At 40.2% G+C, this 21,440-nt stretch overlaps 1 protein-coding gene across 1 annotated transcript in view; it reads left to right on the forward strand.

Moving 5' to 3' along the window:
• The first annotated feature begins 716 nt into the window (after window positions 1–716).
• The window catches only part of ETF1 (eukaryotic translation termination factor 1), a 34,592-nt gene continuing 13,868 nt past the window's right edge, over window positions 717–21,440 (forward strand). The window contains exons 1-2 of the mRNA XM_060786345.2: window positions 717–978; window positions 1,274–1,419. Of these exons, the coding sequence (XP_060642328.1) occupies window positions 1,334–1,419 (86 nt within the window). The 5' untranslated portion in view covers window positions 717–978; window positions 1,274–1,333. The remainder of the gene's footprint in view (window positions 979–1,273; window positions 1,420–21,440) is intronic.

Consider the following 21,440-nt stretch of genomic DNA (forward strand, 5'->3'; position numbering starts at 1 on the left):
GACGGTCAATTCTCACACCAGAAGCGACTTGCAGTTTCTCAAGTCGCTCCTGACACGACAAAAAAAAATTCCACAATATCTGCCTTGAATTGGGTTATCTGAGTCCACACTGCCATATGATGCAGTTCAAAGCAGATATGGTGGATGATCTGCCTTGATATTTTAGGGGCCCTTCTACAGAGCCTTCTATCCCAGAATATCAAGGCAGGTCATCCACAATATCTGCCTTGAACTGGGTTATCTGAGTCCACACTGCCATATAACCCAGTTCAAAGCCGCTTTGGGGTGACAGAGAGCGGGGTAAAAATAAAGCAAATAAATAAAATAAATATTGTGGATGATCTGCCTTGATATTCTGGGTGAGATGGCTGTGTGGAAGGGCCCTTTGACACCTCGTTGAACTTTCGTCCCTGCAAAGGCCCGCCCGGCCAAAGCAGCAACTGGCTCCTCCTTCCTTCCCTCGCAGGCATCGTCCTCGAAAGGCGGGCGCGGCCCCTTTAAAAAACCCATCCACGGTCTCGATCACGCAGGTGAGACAAGACAACGCGAGAGCTCAACAGGGAAGGAAAACTATCCTTCCCAGCAGGCGGGCAGCCAATGGCGAGGAAGCGCCCACGGCCTCGCAACCAATGGCAGAAGGAGAAGTGTCGGAAAGCTTCCCTGGCCGCCTTACTGGAGAGTTGCCCCCTCCCTGGGGCAGGGGACCGGAAATGATGTCAGGCGCCCCATGTGAGGCGATTGCAACACATGCAGCGCGGAGGAGAGGCGAGAGGGAGGGGGGAAGAGCAGGAGAAGAGGCGGAGGGGAAAGGAAAGGAAGGAAGAAGCCGGTTAGCGACGTCACAAGCGCCGACGCGGGGGAGCCCTTCGCTGCCGTCTAGAGAAGGAGGAGGAGGGAGAGGAAGGCGAGCGCGAGCCAGCGAGGAAGAAGAAGAAGGCGCGCGGGGAGGGGAGAGGCGAGGCGGCGGCCGGGCCTGAGGTGAGTGAGTGAGTGAGCGCGCGCGTCTGTGCGTCCCTCCGCTCGGCGCGAGCGGGAGCGCGAGGGAGGGAGCCCCTCAGTGGAGGCGCAGGCGGGAAGGGAAGGGAGGAGGAAGAGGAGAGAGGGCGGCAGGGTGGCAGCCACGCTCCGACCCCGAGAGAGAGAGAGGGAGCCAAGCCTGAAGCGCTCACTTCTCTTCCTCCCCCCCCTCCTCCTCCTTTTCTCTCTGTGTTTCTCTTCCCCCGTTTCCTGGATTCCTTTCTGCTTCGTGGGCCTCGGCGGTGGCTGACTCCAGCCGCAGGAGGGGCGGTGGAGGAGGAGGCGGCGGCGGAGGGAGGAGGAGGAGGAGGAGAAGATGGCGGACGATCCCAGCGCTGCCGACAGGAACGTGGAGATCTGGAAGATCAAGAAGCTCATCAAGAGCCTGGAGGCGGCGCGAGGGTGAGACGAGGGGAAAGAGGAGAGGGTGGGGGGAAGAGACAACCTTGGGCAGTGGTCCCTCCTTCCCCCCCCCCCTTTTTTTGCCTCCCATGTCCTCTCCCTCTGCTCCCAACATCCCCAGTTCCAGAGGGAGAGAGGGCCCTTCCACACAGCCATATAGCCCAGAAGATCAGGGCGGAAAATCCCACAATATTTGATTTTATTCAGCTGTGTGGAAGGGAATAGTCTAGGAATATGGGGTGGCGGCGGCGGGCCTAGCTTCCTCTGCTGGCCTTGCTGCCACGTGAGCTTCCTGCTCACACGTTCACCCGAAACCTCAAGGAACCCGACCCAGGTGGTGTGGGGAAGCTCAAGACCTTTTTATCTCTTAGGGTCCTTCCACACAGCCCTATATCCCAGAATATCAAGGCAGGAGGTCCCACATTATCCTAATGTGGACTTAAGGCCCTTCCACACAGCCCTATAACCCATAATATCAAGGCAGGAGGTCCTACATTATCTGAATGTGGACTTAGGGACCTTCCACACAACCCTATATCCCAGAATATCAAGGCAGGAGGTTCCACATTATCTGAATGTGGACTTAGGGACCTTCCACACAACCCTATATCCCAGAATATCAAGGCAGGAGGTTCCACATGATCTGAATGTGGACTTAGGGCCCTTCCACACAGCCCTATATCCCAGAATATCAAGGCAGGAGGTTCCACATTATCTGAATGTGGACTTAGGGACCTTCCACACAACCCTATATCCCAGAATATCAAGGCAGGAGGTTCCACATGATCTGAATGTGGACTTAGGGCCCTTCCACACAGCCCTATATCCCAGAATATCAAGGCAGGAGGTCTCACATTATCTGAATGTGGACTTAGGGCCCTTCCACACAGTCCTATATCCCAGAATATCAAGGCAGGAGGTCCCACATTATCCAAATGTGGACTTAGGGCCCTTCCACACAGCCCTATATCCCAGAATATCAAGGCAGGAAGTCCCACATTATCTGAGTGTGGACTTAGGGCCCCTCCACACAACCCTATATCCCAGAATATCATGGCAGACAATCCCACATTATCTGAGTGTGGACTTAGGGCCCTTCCACACCGCTTTATATCCCAGAATATCAAGCCAGATAATCCCACGTCATCTGAGTGTGCACTCAGATAACCCAGTTTAAAGCAGATATTGTGGGATTTTCTGCCTTGATATTCTGGGATCTAGGGCTGTGTGGAAGGGCCCTGAGCCCACACTGCTATACATTCCAGTTCAAAGTAGATAATGTGGGATTTTCTGCCTTGGTATTCTGGGATTTAGGGCTGTGTGGAAGGGTCCTCGGATAACCCAGGGCCCTTCCAGACAGGTCCTATATCCCAGGATCTGATCCCAGGTTTTCTGCTTTATACTGGCTTATATGAGTCCACACTCTAATATATTCCAATTCAAAGTATTTATTGTGGGATTTCCTGCCTTCATATTCCGAGGACCCTTCCACATAGCTGAATAAAATCCCAGATTATCTGCTTTGAACTTGAACATAAGGCAGTGTGGACTCAGATAACCCAGTTCAAAGCACATATTATGATGTTGTTTATTTATATTCCACCTTCTCTCCATACAGAGACTCAAAGCGGCTTACTGTTAAAAGTATTATAATATAACTTGAAATATAGACTATATAATTATCAAAATAGTATTAAGTATCATTCATATTTAAAACAATTCAGGTTAAAACCATAAAAAACATTTAAAACCACAGCTCCCCCTGACTTAAACACCTTCATCTTGAAACACATGCCTGAATAAAAAGGTTTTAGCCGCTGCCAGGAGGACAGCAGGGAAGGGCCATTGTGGCTTCCCTGGGAAGAAGGGAGTTCCAGAGTCGAGGGGCAGCCACCGAGAAGGCCTGCTTTCTCATTCCCACCAGCTGAACTTGAGATCGAGGCAGGACTAAGAGAAGGGCCTCTTCTTAAGATCTCAGGGTGTGGACAAGTTCATACAGTGGGACACAGTGAGCCATTTTTTTCTCTTAGGCCCTTCCAGACAGGCTTTATTTCCCAGGATCTGATCCCAGGTTTTCTGCTTTAAACTGGATTATATGAGTCCCCAATGCCAGATAATCTATCGACCCTTCCACACAGCCTTATATCCCAGAATATCAAGGCAGAATATCTCACAATATCTGCTTTGAACTGGGTTATCTTGAGTTCACACTGCCATATTATTAATATAATAATAATAGTTTATTTATTGTAATCTACTCTGAGCCTTGTTAAAGAGACGAACGCAGGATATTAATAAATATAATAATAATAATTATAGGCAGATTGAGTTGCCCTCCCCATATCTGTATTCCAATTCATGAAGCAACTGGTTCATAGCCCCACCAAATCATAGTCTCCTCAAAAATGCTTTCCAGTCTCAGTAGGAGAGCATGGATTGGAGGTGCTTCTCTGCTCTGTTGTGTCTCCTCTCTGAATGGCATGTTAGGACTTGTTTGCCAGACAGTCTCAGCTGTGGAAAAGGGGAGGAAGTAGCTCCTTTGTTTATATAGCAATCAAACTAGCCATAAAAAATTCAACCTGGCTACAAAGGTGCATCTCTTATTATTATTTTCCCTATTCTCATTCTGTTTGGTGTCTTCAGAACTATTTTATATTTAATGTTTTTCTAATCAAGACAGGTGTGATTTTACTAAGTACTCCCTTGAATGACAGATGGGACAAGGGGCCTACAAATGTGTGTGTGTGTGGAGGGGGTTACTTGCCAATCTCAACTTCTGTAAAAGCAATCTACATCTGTTTTTCCAACTCCAACTTTCCCTGACTTGTCCCTATTCTACATGCATTGAAAATAGGGAGCAGTGCTTCCTGCTGATGGGAGGAAGCAGTAAGAATGTCTCTGTCCTCCATGCACAGATTTCATAGAGGTGGGAGAATCTATCTTTTCCTGGGTTTTGGCAATACTTTGAAGCAGCAACAGTGATTCCCCTCTGAACTGTGCAGATCCTTAACAAGTGAAAGTTATACTTCTCTTAATCCTTTGTGTATGTGCCAGAGGAATGGATGTCTTTGCATGAATTCAGTGGGGATCCTAAATAACTGCTCACCACAAAGGCCAATCAGACCTTGTGGACCCTGGTAAAGGAGACTGCCTATCCATAAACACTTTGGTTGCTGAAGAGATATAATGAGGTTGCCGGCAAGCTTGTGTCCTAGATTCATGTGGAAACTTTGCCTCTTACCACATTACGTAGTGTAATTAAAACAGATTTGGTACAAATTTGTTTGTTCTTTTTAGGCTTCTGTTTAATTAGCTAAATATATTTAATGTGACAGCCTAGATTTTGGAAAAACCCCATGAAGAATTCACATTTCATTGTTCCATTGCATTGAACTTTCAAAAGTTTTAATGAAGTTAGTTTGATACATGGCTGGCCAGACCATTAAACTTCAGACTCAAGAAGCATGGCTTGCATGGCTAGCAGGGTAGGACCATTTTTTCATACCTGCACTGGAATGCCTGATTTCAGTGAAGGTGATATCACAGCATTTCTGTTTTCATTTTCAGTCTTTATTTTTTATATTTTTTTAGATATGGAAGCTAAACTATTGAAGTTTGTACCATTGTTGGGTCAACACTTTTGTAATTGGGTAATATCGGGGAAAAAAGTTTTTTTTCTTGATAGCTTATGTAGTGCATTTTCAGAACCATTGTTTGTGATGAATTGGACTTTATTACAACTTATTCTCTGTCTTCAAATCAATAGTTAAATACTAATGAAGATTTATTTTGCTGGCTGTGACTATTATTTAATGTTTAATACGGGTCTTTTAATGTAAAAGCGTGTATACCTTTTAAAAAGAAAATAGGATGTTAGATTAAATTCTCCATACTGGAGAACAGCCTATTGAACTCCAAATCCAGGAGAAACATTCTTGGTTTTAGCTGTGCTGTAGCTAAAAATATCTATTTGCTACATGGGTCAGAAGAAGGGGAATTGTAAATTCTTGAAAATCTTCAGATCAGTGCAGCTCACTGAGAATAAAAATAGATATTTTTATTGCTCTAGAACAGGGGTTCTCAACCTGTTGGTCCTTAGATGTTTTGGCCTTCAACTCCCAGAAGTCCTAACAGCTGGTAAATTGGCTGGGATTTCTGGGAGTTGTAGGCCAAAACAGCTGGGGACCCACAGGTAGAGAACCACTGCTCTAGTAGAAGTTGGAATCCATAGTGCCATGTACATTGCTTTGTATCTTATAATCTGGTGGCAACTACTTAAAAAGGCTTTCTGGAATCTGGAATGCAATGCTGAATGAATTGCACTCAGTGAGTGGATAGTAAACTTTCATAATATTTTCAACACAAACAACATGAGAGGTCTGATTGTGATTGCTGGTGGTTGTAGTGCAGTATTTTAGGTCGCTGAGGCTTCAAAATTCCAATTCTGGGGAATGGTGCTAACAGTCTCACGGTCAAACAGATTTGGGTAGTAAAGGTGTGTGTTCTGAATACAAGCCAAGTGTAATATTAGTAGATCAGGAAATAGTAACTAAAGATTATGCCTTTCAATAGACAAACTGTGTCAGAGCTGTGTGCTATATCTCAGGCAGCAACAGCTTTCCAAATACACCATAGATAAGTTTGATCAGTGAATTCCATCCCCCTTGGGTGTGGCCTTGCAAATTATTCCTACAGATCTGGATTTCATTGAATCACAAATTCAAGGGTTAGAGTCTACCTATAGGGAATGAAGGCAAAAAACCCCAATAATTACATAATGGGAGAGCTATATTAAAATGTTTTTTCTAATTTTGTAGGAACACTTGAGAAGCCTAAAAAGAGCAACTGCTTGGGCACTAGTATTAGAAATCTCACAGACACTTGTTGAGTGCTTTTAAAAAAATTTGTGTTCCCAGTAAGTATGCAAGATAATATAATTATGAACTTTTCCAATTCGGTAGCCCTTGTAGAAAGAAATATATGAGGAAGTAATGCAATATTTGAACCTGCAGTACACCGGAGATTCACTGTGACCTTCAGAAGCTATGGTTATTGTTTGTGTTTGACTTGTTTGATTTGCAATTTACATATTCAAGTTAAAGCATGTTAGTGTAGCATATGTAAATAGTATATTGTAGATTTAGGGTTTTTTGTGATGAAAGGTTTTTTTCCCCTTCTTACCTCCCAAATTTCAAAGGCCATACACTTGCTTTGGGGTTCAGATTGCTTTAAAAGCAAAATGGTGCCAGCATATAACATTTCTAAACATGAAGGTTCTGATTAAATAAGATACTATTTACAACATTATGAGTAGAGATTCCTGTTAATCTTCTTCATGAAGACATCCACCGCAGGCAGTATAAAGCAATACTCAGCACCATTAAACTGTGTGTGCAGCACTGGATAATTATCGTACCATACTGATGTTTCAACTTTTGTCAGCTTACGTTGTTAGCTAAGCAGAATGGTATTGTAGATTTTCTTTAAAATTAGTCTGTACTCTGAAAAGTAAGACTAGAATTGGAAATGATTATCCAATAAACAGGAGAGAAGCACTCTTTACATGATAGGAAAATGTGTGGCTATTTTCTGTCTTCCTATTACAGAGAAAATATTTATTTTTTGATGACCAGCAGGGAAAATAGTTGAAGAGTACTCTTGAGTTCATAATTGGAAGTCCTGGAAAACTTGTTTTAATGAAATCAACGTTTGTGTCATATACCCACAGTTCCTGTTGTGATCAGAAGTACTTTTTGGTTTTGCCTCCTAATTTGGCAGTTCTTGCTTCTAGTTGCAGCCCTTCTACCCTGAAGCCTGCATCATTTTTGATGGATTTTGAACCACAGTATCATCTGAAAGGGTGGAGCACAAGAGGGCAAAGCTGGATTTCTGTTGGTACATGTATTACCACAATATGCTACTCATTATTAGTCACTGTAAAGTGCCTGCAATACTACATTAGTTTGTACAGTATTACATTTTAATCTTTAATGTGTCCCAAGATTAGGGATGGGGTTTTTTTGTTTTGACAGCAATAAATAAATATTGCTGCCCATTTAAAAATTATAGAGACATTCACTTTCTAAGCTTTTCTCTAGAATAATGGTTTTATCAATTTCTATAGAAATAGCTTTGATATTTTGGCTGTGTCTAGTGTTCCCAGGATTCCTCCACTGGAGAAATGGATAACAAAGGAGATCCTTATTTATTTCTCTTTTCCTCTGCTTTCCTCGTAATTTACTGAAAATTTGTCCGTAAGACTTTGGGACACTGCGTGAAAAGATTGGCAGAAGTGGCTATCCCTTAATATGGAAATGTCCTAGTTCTAAGATATTTTCCCTACCTGAAAGCAGGATGTTTATATTTATAGCTACAGAAATACAAGTTCTCTGGAAATGTTTGAATTGGAAAATGTAGTAGTATCCTAAATCACTTGGAACTCTTTTATGTGTGCATTGGGTTTCGATTGTTGTCACCTTCTCCTCCCCTTCCTTATGATTTACAAAGAAAATATGTTTGTTAATGAAAAGACAGACATTTTTGATATAATGTTTCATGGAGATGCCATGGGGAAAAATAAACTACAAATATCTACCCAATGCTGCTAGTGACCACTCAGTATGGTTTGTAAAACACAGCAATTCTAGAAATGAAAAAGTATCCTCTCTGGAAATTTCCTATCTCGTATCAATGCCTAAGGCTTTCGAACCTCTGTGTTACTCAATCTTGGTTTTAGGGCCCCAATTAGTAACTAAGGTAACTTTCCTTTCTAGATGAAAGAGAACAATTCTGTAGCTGACCAGTACTACATGTGCTGCATACAGAGGTTAACCATTTTGGAGCCAAAGTGGATTAAACCTATTTTGGAAATCGTTCTGCAGGTTAAGCTGTGGTTTCTAAAAGTTGGTGAGAGCCAGTGGAATGTTGTGCTTGCATGCTGGACTAGTACTTTGGGAGACCAAAGTTTGGATCTTTGCTCAGCCATGCAAACTGCCAAGAAAACCCCATGATAGAATCACCTTGATCTGTTAATCAATATGCTATCTCATAGGTAGGCCAGGAAACTAGCATTATTGCTCATTGTAGTAACTACTGTTTCTCTGCATTGACCCATAGCACATCTTATGAGAATATTTAACTCAGTTGTTATTTGGAGAAGATACAATCATCTCTTTTAAAGGTGGTTTCCATTTCTGTTTCCACAGTAGGTCTTTTTTCTGAAATACTTTTATGAGCAGACATTAAAATTCTTCCCCCTCTAAAATACACATGCTTACAAAAATTAAACCTAGTCTTTTGAAATGTGTGGTGGGAAGACATTAAATTTTTCTACAGTTCTACCCTTCACATTTAGAGAAGTACATTCTCTAAATATGAAGGGTAGAATTTTAGAAAATTCAGTTGAATGAGAGACAACCTACAATTAGTCTTGTTTTGTGTCCAATATGCCATGGGCTTTACTTCTTATTTGCCATAAAGGGCAGGAATGATTGTACCTGGAACACCAGATAATCTGTTTTCCTTCTTGCTTCTGTAACTATAATCTGGAATTTGATCCCCAGCCCCCTAAATATCCATTTAATAGATTTTAGTAACTTATTTCATTCCCCAGCAAAGTCTCGTAATAATAATAATAATAATAATAATAATAATAATAATAATAATAATACAAAATACTTTATGTATAGACTGCCCTCTCTCCCCAATGGGACTCACTCAGAGCAGTTAAACCTCCAAATTCTTATAATAATCTTAAAAGAATCAGCATGGAAAAGTACTTTTTTAATCACTTCTGATGTTTACTTAACAGATCTGTTGTCCTCTCGAAAACTTTCAGTTTGCCCCCAGCATAATGTTTTAATTTAATAATTTAATAAAGTCAGCAGTATATCAAAGAGAAGCATTTCTTCATAACAGGGTGGCTGTACATTTATTTGCCATTGTACCAAAACAGGCCAACTCGGATTGGTTCATTAGTTCTTCTTATTATAATTGAATTGGTGTGCTGTGCCAGTGTAATTCCATGGGTATCCCAGATATGAGGAAAGTAAGGTGTTGGAACAGCAGTCTGCTTGGAGGGGACAAATTTTGAACGTCTTCCCTTGCCACCACTCTACAACACTGAGAAAATGTACCTGCTAAAGTAATACATAAATGGAATTCCAGCCATTGTATGGCTAAAATATCTTCTATTGGTTAGATTGAAAATGTAATGCAGTGGTTCTTAACTTCTGGGCCGCGGACCACCAGTGGGCTGAGAGGACAAAAATCTGGGCCGCAAACCTCCTTCCTCTTTATTTATTTATTTAATGATTTTATTTCCGCTACTTTTGCACCACCTGCCACTCCTTCCCTGTCACTGATCATGGCTTATGTTCTGTATCAGAAACTGGAGCTGATGTGGTCTATCCATTGCAATTTTCTGAATCGGCACCTAAAACCTAAAGTTGAACGAAAACAGACTTGTAAACTTTTTGGTACTAATGTTGGAGAGTGGTCCCTGGTCCAAGTGGTCCCAGGCCAAAAAAAGGTTGGGAACCACTGATGTAATGAAATGTGATCTTGCTAAAAATCTTCGTCTTTGATTGTGTGCAATAGCTTTTTTGTTTGCTGTAACTGCTGACTAGAGAAGCCACCACATTTTTTTCTAAAAGTAGCTGTAGTGATGGCACCATATTTGACTTCTGCTCTCTTGGATAAGAGACATACAGATCATTGACATTATGGAAAATAATACATATGTGATTAAGATTTCATTGTTGATTTCTTTCTAACTAGGCAAGGTTTCATGGTTGGTCATATTTTAAATATAGTTAAATGTGTGTGATAATTATTTTATGTAGTGTCAAGTTATTTTTTCTTGTTTGAATAGATGTAAAACTGCATCTTTGTTATGTCACAGCTTCCATTTTTACATCTGACCTTTGAACAAATGTAAGTCTATGTAGAGTTAATGCAGAGAAGTTAGACAATAGCTGGCTTTTAATGCCAGTAAGCCTAAAGGTGCCTTGTAAATAGTACTGCATGGAACAATTTCCTGTTCCTAGCTCCATTCACCATTTTGATAAACCTTTACATTTCTCATGACTTTGACTGGAGGTGCTGTGGTTGGACTTCGGGCTATATGCACACAAAGGGTGTGTTTTGTCCCTGGGAGATTGATCCTCTTAGTTTCTCACACTAATACTTTTTCATATACTGGGTCCAGTTTATTATAATATTATATTACACTTGTCATAGAGAGTGCTGTACAAAATTGACACTTTATTAGCTGGTTTCTTCATTTCAGTTAACATTGAAGTATAGAAAGTTGTTCAAACCATAGCTCATGCAATCTTTTTAGAAGTGTCATGTAATCCTTTTTGGTTTCTGACCCTTTTCAACACATTTTCCTAAGTACAGAAATGACTGGTCATACTTGCTATTTCAAAACGTTTGCAGATTAATGAAGCAAAGCTTCATTATCTCTAGCTAGCAACTGCCTAACTACAGCAGTTAAATTCTTATTTTCTGGATGCTGCTGCTGCAGAGGGGCCCTATGGGGAAAGGCACAGTTTTGTATTGGTCTCTGTGCTCATTATTAATCTTAAACTGGAAAGATCATTTGGGTGTTGGAGAATTGTATCATCAATATATAATTTTATATCATCAGTATATAAATAACACATAGTTTGTACCTCTGCTAGTGGGTACAGGTGGTAAATTTTTAATAACTATGGATAAAAATGAATAGATTTAAACTCGATCCAGACAAGGCTTGAGCTGTAAAGAGTTGAGTAGTTTCTCTTCTCAATAATGGACTTACTCTTGTTGTACCATTTTTGTGCTGGACTATGACAGAAACTTTAGGTGCTCCACAATGCTGTGGCCATAGTCTGGATCAGAATTGATCACGGAGCGTACTTATCTGTGTCCTGTTTATTTACTTAGACTGCATCACAGAGTAAACAATATAATAAGCAGTAATGAAAAGAAACATCAACTGTGAATTGAATCAAGCTTTAAGAAACTAACCCAAGACTAATAACAGATGCCTTCTCTTATAAATAAATAAATATTTTAGTTATCCCAGTAAATTATTCTGTAAAGAGACTGTGTAGTTGTAAAAATAGTTTATGGCTTGCGTTTTTATGTATATAATGCCCATTGATAAAGCAGTGGTCATTATGTTTGGAGTAGCTTTTAATTGAATTGTAACAGAAGCCTAGGATTTTACAGTAGTTTATAATACCATATAGTATTTTTCACCATATGGGAATGTTTTGACTGATTTAATTTAATTTAATTGTAATTTTAATGTCCTACAAGGACACATTTATGTAACCAATTTGGGTATCTTACCAATGTTATTATTATTATTATTTTGTATGATTTAATGATTTTGTAAGTCACCTTGAGTCCATTGGAGAAAGGCGGCATAGAAATTCCCTAAATAAATAAAAAAAATTATGTACATATATGTAAATACATGTATACTAAAATCTGGGGGTGGGTGAGTCCAAAACACCTCTAATCCCAAGTATTTTGTATAAGGGATACTCAGTATATCTGATGCTTCTCTTATGAAGATATGAAATTCTATGATTTTTCTATTATTATTGTGCCCCCAGTTGTGCTAAACTCTTGTGCCGGCTGGACTGCTGACCAAAGGTCGGCTGTTTGAATCCGGAGAGTGGTGTGAGCTCCCATCTGTCAGCTCCAGCTTCCCATGCGGGGACATGAGAGAAGCCTCCCACAGGATCATAAAACATCAGGGCGTCCCCTGGGCAACGTCCTTGTAGATGGCCAATTCTCTCACACCAGAAGTGACTTGCAATTTCTCAAGTCACTTCTGACATGACAAAAAAATCTGCTGCTGTTTTCAATTTCAGTACAAACTGTCTCTGTATTTACCGTTCTCATTGAATTAATTGGCTAGTATGCATGTAAATACTTTGTTAATTCAGAATGCAGTTTCATATGTAGATTTTATATTTGCACAAAAGGTTAGTGTCCTAAGGCATGAAAGGGGTTGACGTGTGCCTTGGAAAGATTAGATAACCATATTAGTTGCCTTTTTGGCCGATTGGGAAGCCCCTGCATTTATCTCAGCTCTTCTCCCTGCCAGTAAATGAAGTAATAGTAGCTTCTCAAGTCAGGCTTTAAGATGTCTCAAGAGTCCTTGAATTCAGTCATGGGAAAATACCTGGAGTCTTGCCAATGTTGAGAAAACATGGTCACTGTACCATGATCCAAATGATAAAGGATTATTAGCATGATTGATAGAACATGTGATTATACCACCTCTGTGGGAAGAATCCATGTTAGGGTGGAAGAGGGAGTCTTGGCCTTTGTTCCTCATCATGGACATACAAGTTGCACACAGCTGAAACATGAGAAAAGGCCTGTCTGCTAGTAAACTGACTCAGTATATGTGTCCTGTATCCCTAGGATTTTCCCTAAGCTTATGCATCCAGTCAGTGTTCAGCTTGACTGACTGTTATGAGTAACAACTGTCAGCCAGAGGACCTTTTTATTAGCTGACCCTGGACTGGGATGAACTGGAATGAAAGAGATTCGACACACTTCCTAGATTTTTGTGTGATATGTTCTTATTCTATATTGTTTTAGTTATCTATATGGTTTTTCATTATTTATTGTATTTTGACACTGCTGTACCCCACTTTTAGTCTTGGGGAAAGGTGTATGGATGATGATGATGTTTTGGAGACATTCACACTAGAGAACCACTTCAGTAAAAAATGAAAGCTTGTGTGAATTCCAATCTGTATGTTTTGTAGCAAGTTTTCAAAATAAATGCAGTCCTGTATGAATATTAACATTAGAAATTTCATAAGCAAAATGCAACCATATTATCATGGTTGCAGTGACCTTGTAAATAAGCCTGCAAAAGATACCGACCTGCCATGTCTCAGCTACTGTATGTCTATGATGGGAAACAGAGGAAATGACTCCCTTGTCCATCCTAGAATGACTTGTGCACTATGCTACCATCCTAATAATATATGTTTTTGGTGGAAATGAATACATCACTCCAATCACTCCTGTACACCCATGTTGTCTTTTCGGTCTGTCCAGAGATTGAGGTTGTCCTTTCTTCACAGTTAACAGTGTCTGGAAAATAAACTGGAGGATTCATGTTTCCTCTTCCTCATCTGCGTTGAATTCTTTGCAGCTTATGGCTGCTAGTTAAGCATAGCCATAAGTGTAGAGCAGAGTGTAGAGTTTTGTATTTTTCTTATTCCCATGCATACTCTGGCACTGAGGAGATAAATGCCACTTGGATCTAGTGTGGGATTTTCACCATGGGTGTGGAATCTTAAGCATTCCACACTTGAGATTTGAGCCAAAATAGGATTGTGAAACCAGATCGGTAACATTTCAGATCGATAACTAATTCTGATTTAAAATGTTCTGCTTGTAGCATAGTGAATGAGTTATCATTGAATATACACACAAATATTTAAATAAATAAAAATGTGACAGAAAAATGAATACAAAGTATTAATGATTTCGTTTCATTGCATTATGGTACACATGCTAATCTAAGGGAACACAACAGTTTATACATGAAGTAAAGCAAAACTTTGTTTGCTTTGATACTTATAACAGATGTATATTATTTACTGTAATTAGTTAGACCACAGCTATACAACTTTCTGTCAGTCATGCATATTTTAATCATTCTCTTCCTGTAAATTGTATTTCTTCTTCTTCAATGAAATAATGGCATCAAGTCATAATATGAAAGTTCCATATTTCAATATGGCATTTTGGATTTTATACATAAACATGTGTGGTATTTGTTTGTAAGAAATGCTATCTTTGAGCATGTGCGCTAGTGTTGGCAATCCTTTGCTGCCAAACTTTTACAAGGGCCCTCATAGCAAGGAACTTTTAAACCTTCTAAGCCTTGAATTAAAAAAAAAAATCAAGACAATCACAGCTCACAGAGCCATAAAATCTAATGGAGAAGTACAAAAGGCAAAAGATAACATAGAAGAAAGAGGAAATCAAAGATTTGAAAGAGCTCTTCCATTTTGCCAATGCTAACTTTATTCCATTACCTATTTGCAGTGAGGTCTGCATGGAATTAAACTCAGAGAACAAAATCGCCATGAGGAATATAAGTCACTAGCTGTTGCTGATCTAGACATATTACCAACGTACCTTGCATTTACTTACAGTTTGTTTGTTTTCCGCAGCTGGGTAACTGCTATAATGGCCTTGTAACCAGAGCGGATGGGAATGTTGCTGCATCTGCTGTTTATATAGGCTTCCTGTTTGGTTGGTAATTGGCACTCATTCTGACAGTCTAATGATAATCCATAAACCAGTGTATGTGAATTGAGAGAACAATCAGATGTTCTTGTGAAAATGTTGCTTTTTGTGTAAGAACACCTGGATGTTTATATCTCAGTGAAATGCTGGCCTAAATCCATTTGTGAGTCTGAACTGAAGTTGCATCCATTGAGCATCCATCAGTGGGAAAATTGATCCACCAAATTCTGCAGTTGATCTGGTTTCATGCCTTTTTTGTTCATTCGTTCAGTTGTCTCCGACTCTTCATGACCTCATGGACCAGCCCACACCAGAGCTCTCTGTCGGCCGTCACCACCCCCAGCTCCTTCAAGGTCAATCCAGTCATTTCAAGGATGCCATCCATCCATCTTGCCCTTGGTCGGCCCCTCTTCCTTTTGCCTTCCACTTTCCCCAGCATAATTGTCTTCTCTGGGCTTTAGGCATCATTAAATTACTGAGGTGGTGTTGGCTAATTCCCCTATTTGCAAAGTGATAAGTGACAGATTTAATAATTTTGTCCTTTACCCATAGTTACGCCCCATACTGTAGGCCTGTACAGTGAAACTTCAACTTACGAGCAACCCGACTTCTGTGTTTTTCAAGATACGAGCCATTGCTTGATTTGCTAGCTCCAAATTACTAGCTAGCATGCAAGGTAACAACTTCTGTGAGAGCATGCAACCTGCCACCTTAACCAGGGCTTTTCTATGGAAAGGAGGGCAGAAGGGGCTTTTACCAGCATGGTCAACAGCGCCAGGAAGGAGACCATGATAGGTAGAGAGCAGTGCTGCTACGTCCATAGCAGCTGAGCAGGGGCTTCGTCCCAAAGAACATATACCTGCGACCTGGCCAGAATGGAGGGGTATCAGCTGTTAGGAATTGTGGGAGTTGAAGTCCAAAACAACAGGAGGGCTGAAGTTTGCCCAAACCTGGCCTAACCTTTCTGGCTGTGCTTTTCAAGTCTTTTTTTCACATGGATGTCATGGGTCTGGTGTTTGCCAGTTCCTTCCTCTGAAATAATGCTTCCTCCTGCACCTGGGACCCTGGTCTCCCATCTAAGTTCAAACCAAGGCTGACCTTTGTTTGTGCCAAACATCAGGATTAGAAAGAGAAAAGTTATGGAAGAAGCTGATAATCTGCAAGGAAGGAGGCATTGATCAGTGGGAAAAGAGGCACAGATTACCTCCCATCATATCAGTTGATGTCTATCTGGTTTGGAAGGGTGATGATTTTTGGTTTTTTTAAAGTAAATTTTATACATTATTTGTTACATTATTTAAAAACATGTAACAAAAATTGATGTGGTTTTTGAGGTCCCGGAATGGATTAATAGCATTTCAGTGGGAAAATTGTTTTGAGATAAGAGTAATTTCAATTAAGAGCTCAGTCACAGAACAAATTAAAGTCTTAAATCAAGGTATCACTTGACACACCATGTGCCTTAAAATGTGTAGATTTTTTGTCCTGGACAAAACATGTTTATTAGGTTGTCTTCTAATTGTTTTCCATTAGTCAGTGTAGTTGCACATTTCTTCAACCATTTTAGATGTCATGGTATTGTAAGTTCTAGTTATCCACAAGTAGGACCTGATTACTAACTGGATTAAAAAACTTTTGAATAATTTACAGCATACAGAGATCACTTTCTAGAGCAGTGCTAGAAACTACAGCATAGTGAAAATTAATCTGAATCTTGATTAAGATTGCACAGATCTGCTATCAGTATGTTAGGTCACCATTTGTCCTGATGTAGTCTTTGCTTATTGAACCAGTAGGTGGCAACACTGTGATGTCCAGTAGTGCTTCTCAAATGTCTGATGTGGGGGGACATCAGCTTTGAATTCCACATGGTGGCCATATTTGAACCTCTCCTTCCTTCCTTCCTTCCTTCCTTCCTTCCTTCCTTCCTTCCTTCCTTCCTTCCTTCCTGGAAATGTCAGGGTCCAACAGGTGATGTCATCAATCTACGGACACCATGTTGAGTAACATCAGTGCACAAGATGAATTGGTATTTTTATAAAATTGTTGAAAAACAGCACATTGTCTTGGTGCAATTATTGAGGCATATTTGAATGAAAATGTGGCTTCCATTGAACTAAATGAATAGATTTGAAATTTCTTGGACACTCTCTACATCCAGATTTTTTTTTAAAAAAAAATAACAAAACACTTGCGTATTGGCAGTTCAGAAAGTCATTAAAACTTCTAGCAATATGATCTGATTGGCCACAGTAATGCTTGCACATACTGTTCTAAGGGATATAGTAGCACCTTAGAGACTAACAGGGAAAGAAGTTTGTGACATAAGCTTTCAGAGACTGTGCATCTGGTGAAGTAGATTCATTCTACAAAAACTTATGATACATACTGTTTTCAGATTGTCTTAAAGGTTCTGTAATATTCCTTTCTATGTATACTGATCCAGACTATCATAGCTGTATATAAGATGGGCCAGAAGACACAAAGGGGTTTCAGCATTTAATAATTCCTTATTGTGCTTTAATGTACCATACAATGGCATTATATACAATATATAAAGGAAATAAAATTACATTATATTTCACTATGTGTAATTTTTTAAAAAGTTGTAAGTAGTTATTAAAATATCAGATGTCTTGGTGACTTTTGGCCCACCCTATACAATGTAATCTATACATGTTTCGAATTGAAAATTATATCTTCTTATATCACTATACATCACTCCTTAATTTGTGTATGCTTACACAAATTAAGCAAAGTTAAACAAGTTACACAAATTAAGTTGAAATGGACAGTTTGAGGCCCTCAATATCCGTTGAGGTTTTGTGTCAGGATTCCCCATGGATGCTATAATATGTAGATACTCAAGTCTTATTTGTGCACATAGTAAATTGGTGCCACTTATATAAAATGGGAAACGTGGGGTTTTCTTTTTGTATTATTGTCATTATTTTGAAGTGTGCAAATCTGTTCATATGGAGTGTTGATTGTACTGGACTGCAGCTTTCAGAGCTAGCCAGCATGAATGATGGGAGCTCATCTGAAAAGCCACAAGTTGCCCACTTCAAGCTCTGCTACCTTATGATCTTTAGTTCCTGTGTAATACTATAGTTATGGTGCATTACTCCCAGCTTTGTTGAGTTTGAAACATTTTTTCTGCTACCTTTCCCAGCCTTGAAGCTCTGGAAAGGAATACTGTAGAATAATAGTTGACAATTGTACAGGGCTCAGTTTTTCAGGTGTGTCATTTTGAGAGTTTCATACAAAAACAGCAGTAGTGGAAATGGGATGTTTTTGCACATTTTTATGCATTTTCAGCTTCCAGTTCAGTTTTCAGGGGAAATTGCTGCAAAGCTGTGCCAAGATTATTTTTTAAAGAAAATGCCAGGGTTGTCGGGGGGGGGGGGGGGGTCTTTGCAGGACTGGCAATGAGCTTCAGTGGCTGCAAATGTGGGTCTTCAGTGCTGCAAATGTGGGTCTAAAGGCCCCTGTTGTAGAAGCACTTGGGCACTCCTTATCATAAGAATGAAACAGATGGTGCCGTTGTGACTGCAGGTATTGCCCCTTCATTTGTTAGGATAGATTGTGGATACCAGTACTACTGCTTAATGGTTTTTCCTTTGAGTTTGAAAACGCCACAGTGGTTTTCCCAGCATCAGGAGGAACTGATGCTGTTTTCTAAAAATCCATTGTTATGTGCTGCAGCAGACTGGCTAATTGCATATAAGGAGCAATGGTGAATAATATTGGAAAGATTATTACAACAGAAGATTTTAAGAGTCTTTTGGCTATTGTGGGGAACACAGAATTATAGGGGAAATCTCTAGTGAGTTTCCATTGAGACATGTTTTCACAATGCTGGTCTTCCATAATAGTCTCCAGTAGAGAAGATTATGACTAGGACAGGAAAAATACTGGTAGCTGATGTTTGGTCTCCTGTGCACTTAAAAATGTAATGTTTGCAAAGGGAATTTCAAACATTACACTGTTGTTGGGTATACAGCTTGTTGCTTCCTGTGTAACTATATACCAAAAGCTGTAGGAGTAAAAATGTAGAATGGGTTTTGATGATAGAATTTTATTACACTGTTGTCTTTAATACAGAATCTACAGATTTCATGTAGCAAGTGAAAATCTTCATCTCAGACTCTTAGAGAAGCAGGCATGTCATTTTTTTCTGTATTGGTGAGACTTGGAGGCCAACTTCATAAGATTAAGGGGCATTTTGGTTGCCCATCTCTATGGTTCATTCTTTGCCACAGACTGCAGGGGTCCTCAGATTTTATAAACAGAAGTCCCTCAGACTGTAGCAGGGCCAAACTATAGTTTGAATAAAGTATGAATGAATCCCTGCCTATATCTTATTTGTAGTGCAAAATAAATAAATAATGGAAAACATTTCAACATGTAAAATTAAGAACAATTTACCAACATAAACTTATTAGTATTTCAATGAGAAGTGTGCGCCTGTTTTTGGCTGATGAGTTAGTCAAGTTAATTAGGATTGTTGTTGTTTTGTGCCTTCAAGTTGTTTCAGACTTAGGGTAACCCTAAGTCTAAATCTAAAGTTTATTGAAGTGGCGCGTAAATTACCTTGGAGGGCTGCATTTGACCTGCTGGTCTTTGTTTGGGGACCTCTGCCACAGAGGGAAAACTACTTGGAATTTATGCATTAAATAGTGTGTTTTGCAAACATATGATTTTAGTTGTTCCTAGAAGTTTCATTTTTAAATCAGGATTACTAATCCTTATGATGATCTGTGTATCTTAGTAAACTGATTAATGTATCCAGACAGGTGAGCGGGATTGTGGCTGAGTTTGTTAATGAGCAGAAACGTAGTGATTCCCAAGAATGAAGCCTTTGTTAGAAAAGTGAAGAGGCAATTCATACAGTCCTAGTATTGAAAAGGAAGGGGCCTCATCAGATCCAACCTCCATCTTGGTGAAGGATCTCTACCCAAGGCATCCTTAGTTGCCGTGTCTCTTTTTGAACACTTTTGGACAAAGACCCTCCCACCTACTTCTCTAGGCAATCGATTCCATTACTCAACCGCTCTTACTCTCATTCTAATGTTCAATCAAAACCTACTGTCCTGTAACTTCAAACCGTTAAACTTGATCTTCTCCTCTGAAGTAGCAGAGAACAGTCCTGCTTCTTCCTCTTTGTGACAGCCCTTTAGGTATTTAAAGAGTGATATCGTGTCACCTCTTAATCTTCCTTTCACCATCCTAAACAAGCCCAGCTCTTTTGACCTTTCCCCATATATTTTGTTCTTCATGCCTCTTATCATCCTTATTTCTTCATTTAACCTGCTCCAAATAGTCTACATCCTTCTTAAAATGAGATTCCTAGACAGTACTCCAGGCCTGATCAGGACAAAATTCTCTTTCGAACAGGTCGGAAGGGGTAGCAGGAGTGCAAAGTTTTGTTGCACAAAGGAGCCATTGCAAATCTATTTTTTAATATATTTTTTCACATGTGTTGTTTCATCATAATTTTCTCATATGCTAGCTTCCTATGCTACTAGATGCTTGGGTTTTATATAAGATGGAACATGAGCTGCTGTTATGAGGCAGATGTCCTGTCTTGAATTTCAAGGCAGTATAAGTTTCCTATTTGTGAAGTGTTCTAGTATTAGATGTTTTGGATCTCTGTGTTTCAGATTTTTGGTTTGACAGTGAAAATTCCCTGGATATCTTGCTATCTTTTCACATAAAGCAAATAAAAACCTTGCAATACAGTTATCCCTCCTCTTTTGCTCAAGTTATGAGAACATTTCACTACTGAAAGTGGAAAGCTTGTGAATATCTCTAGGGGCATTTGAGTGCCCCGCTGTGGTCCCTGGGGAAGGAAGAGGAGGAGCTGATCCTACGTGCCACTTCTAGCATCCTTTGGGTGCCAATTCATTTTTCTCTTCTTGTGTGCCACAAGTGTCTGTTTCGCGTGGGCAAAGGAAGGAAGATACCGAGGGGAAAATAAACATGTGCAAACAGGAAAAGGAGGAACTGGTTCAGGGTCCACCTGCAATATCACTTACCCTGCAGATCTGGTTTGTTGTTCTCTTCCTCTTTGCACATGTTTTTGTTCCATGTGATACCTCCTTTCCTTTGTCTGAGTGAAACAGACGGTCATGTAACACAGGAAAAAGAGATCAAGCCTGTGAGACCAGCCATTTCTATTCTTATGTGTAAGAGTTTCTGGGGCCCCTGGTGGCGCAGCAGGTTAAACCATCGAACTTGCTGACCGAAAGGTCGGCGGTTTGAATCTGGAGGGCAGGGTGAGCTCCCTCTATTAGCCCTAGCTTCTGCCAATCTAGCAGTTTGAAAACATGCAAGTGTGAGTAGTTTAATAGGGACAGCTTCTGCAGGAAGGTAACAACACTCCATGTAGTTAGGCCAGCACATGACCTTGGAGGTGTTTACGGACAACACCGGGGTCTTTGGCTTAGAAATGGAGATGAGCACCACCACCCAGAGTCAGATACAACTAGACTTAATGTCAGGGGAAACCTTTGCCTTTACTAAGAGTTTCTATTTCTGTTTTACTCTGGGCAAAGGAAGCGTGAGGTACTGAGTGAAACAGAAACACAAGGCATGCCCACCTCACCTCCTGAGGGCTGGGCTGCTGAATGTTCACACAGCGGCTGCAACATCTGGAGCAGGGGCACAAGCTTGTAAATAATCAGAATCCAGAGTATGATGTTCAGAAGGATAAAAGATTATGAAATCTCTCTTTTGAA

This window comes from Anolis sagrei, chromosome 1, assembly GCF_037176765.1.
Source record: "Anolis sagrei isolate rAnoSag1 chromosome 1, rAnoSag1.mat, whole genome shotgun sequence".
NCBI lineage: Eukaryota > Metazoa > Chordata > Lepidosauria > Squamata > Dactyloidae > Anolis > Anolis sagrei.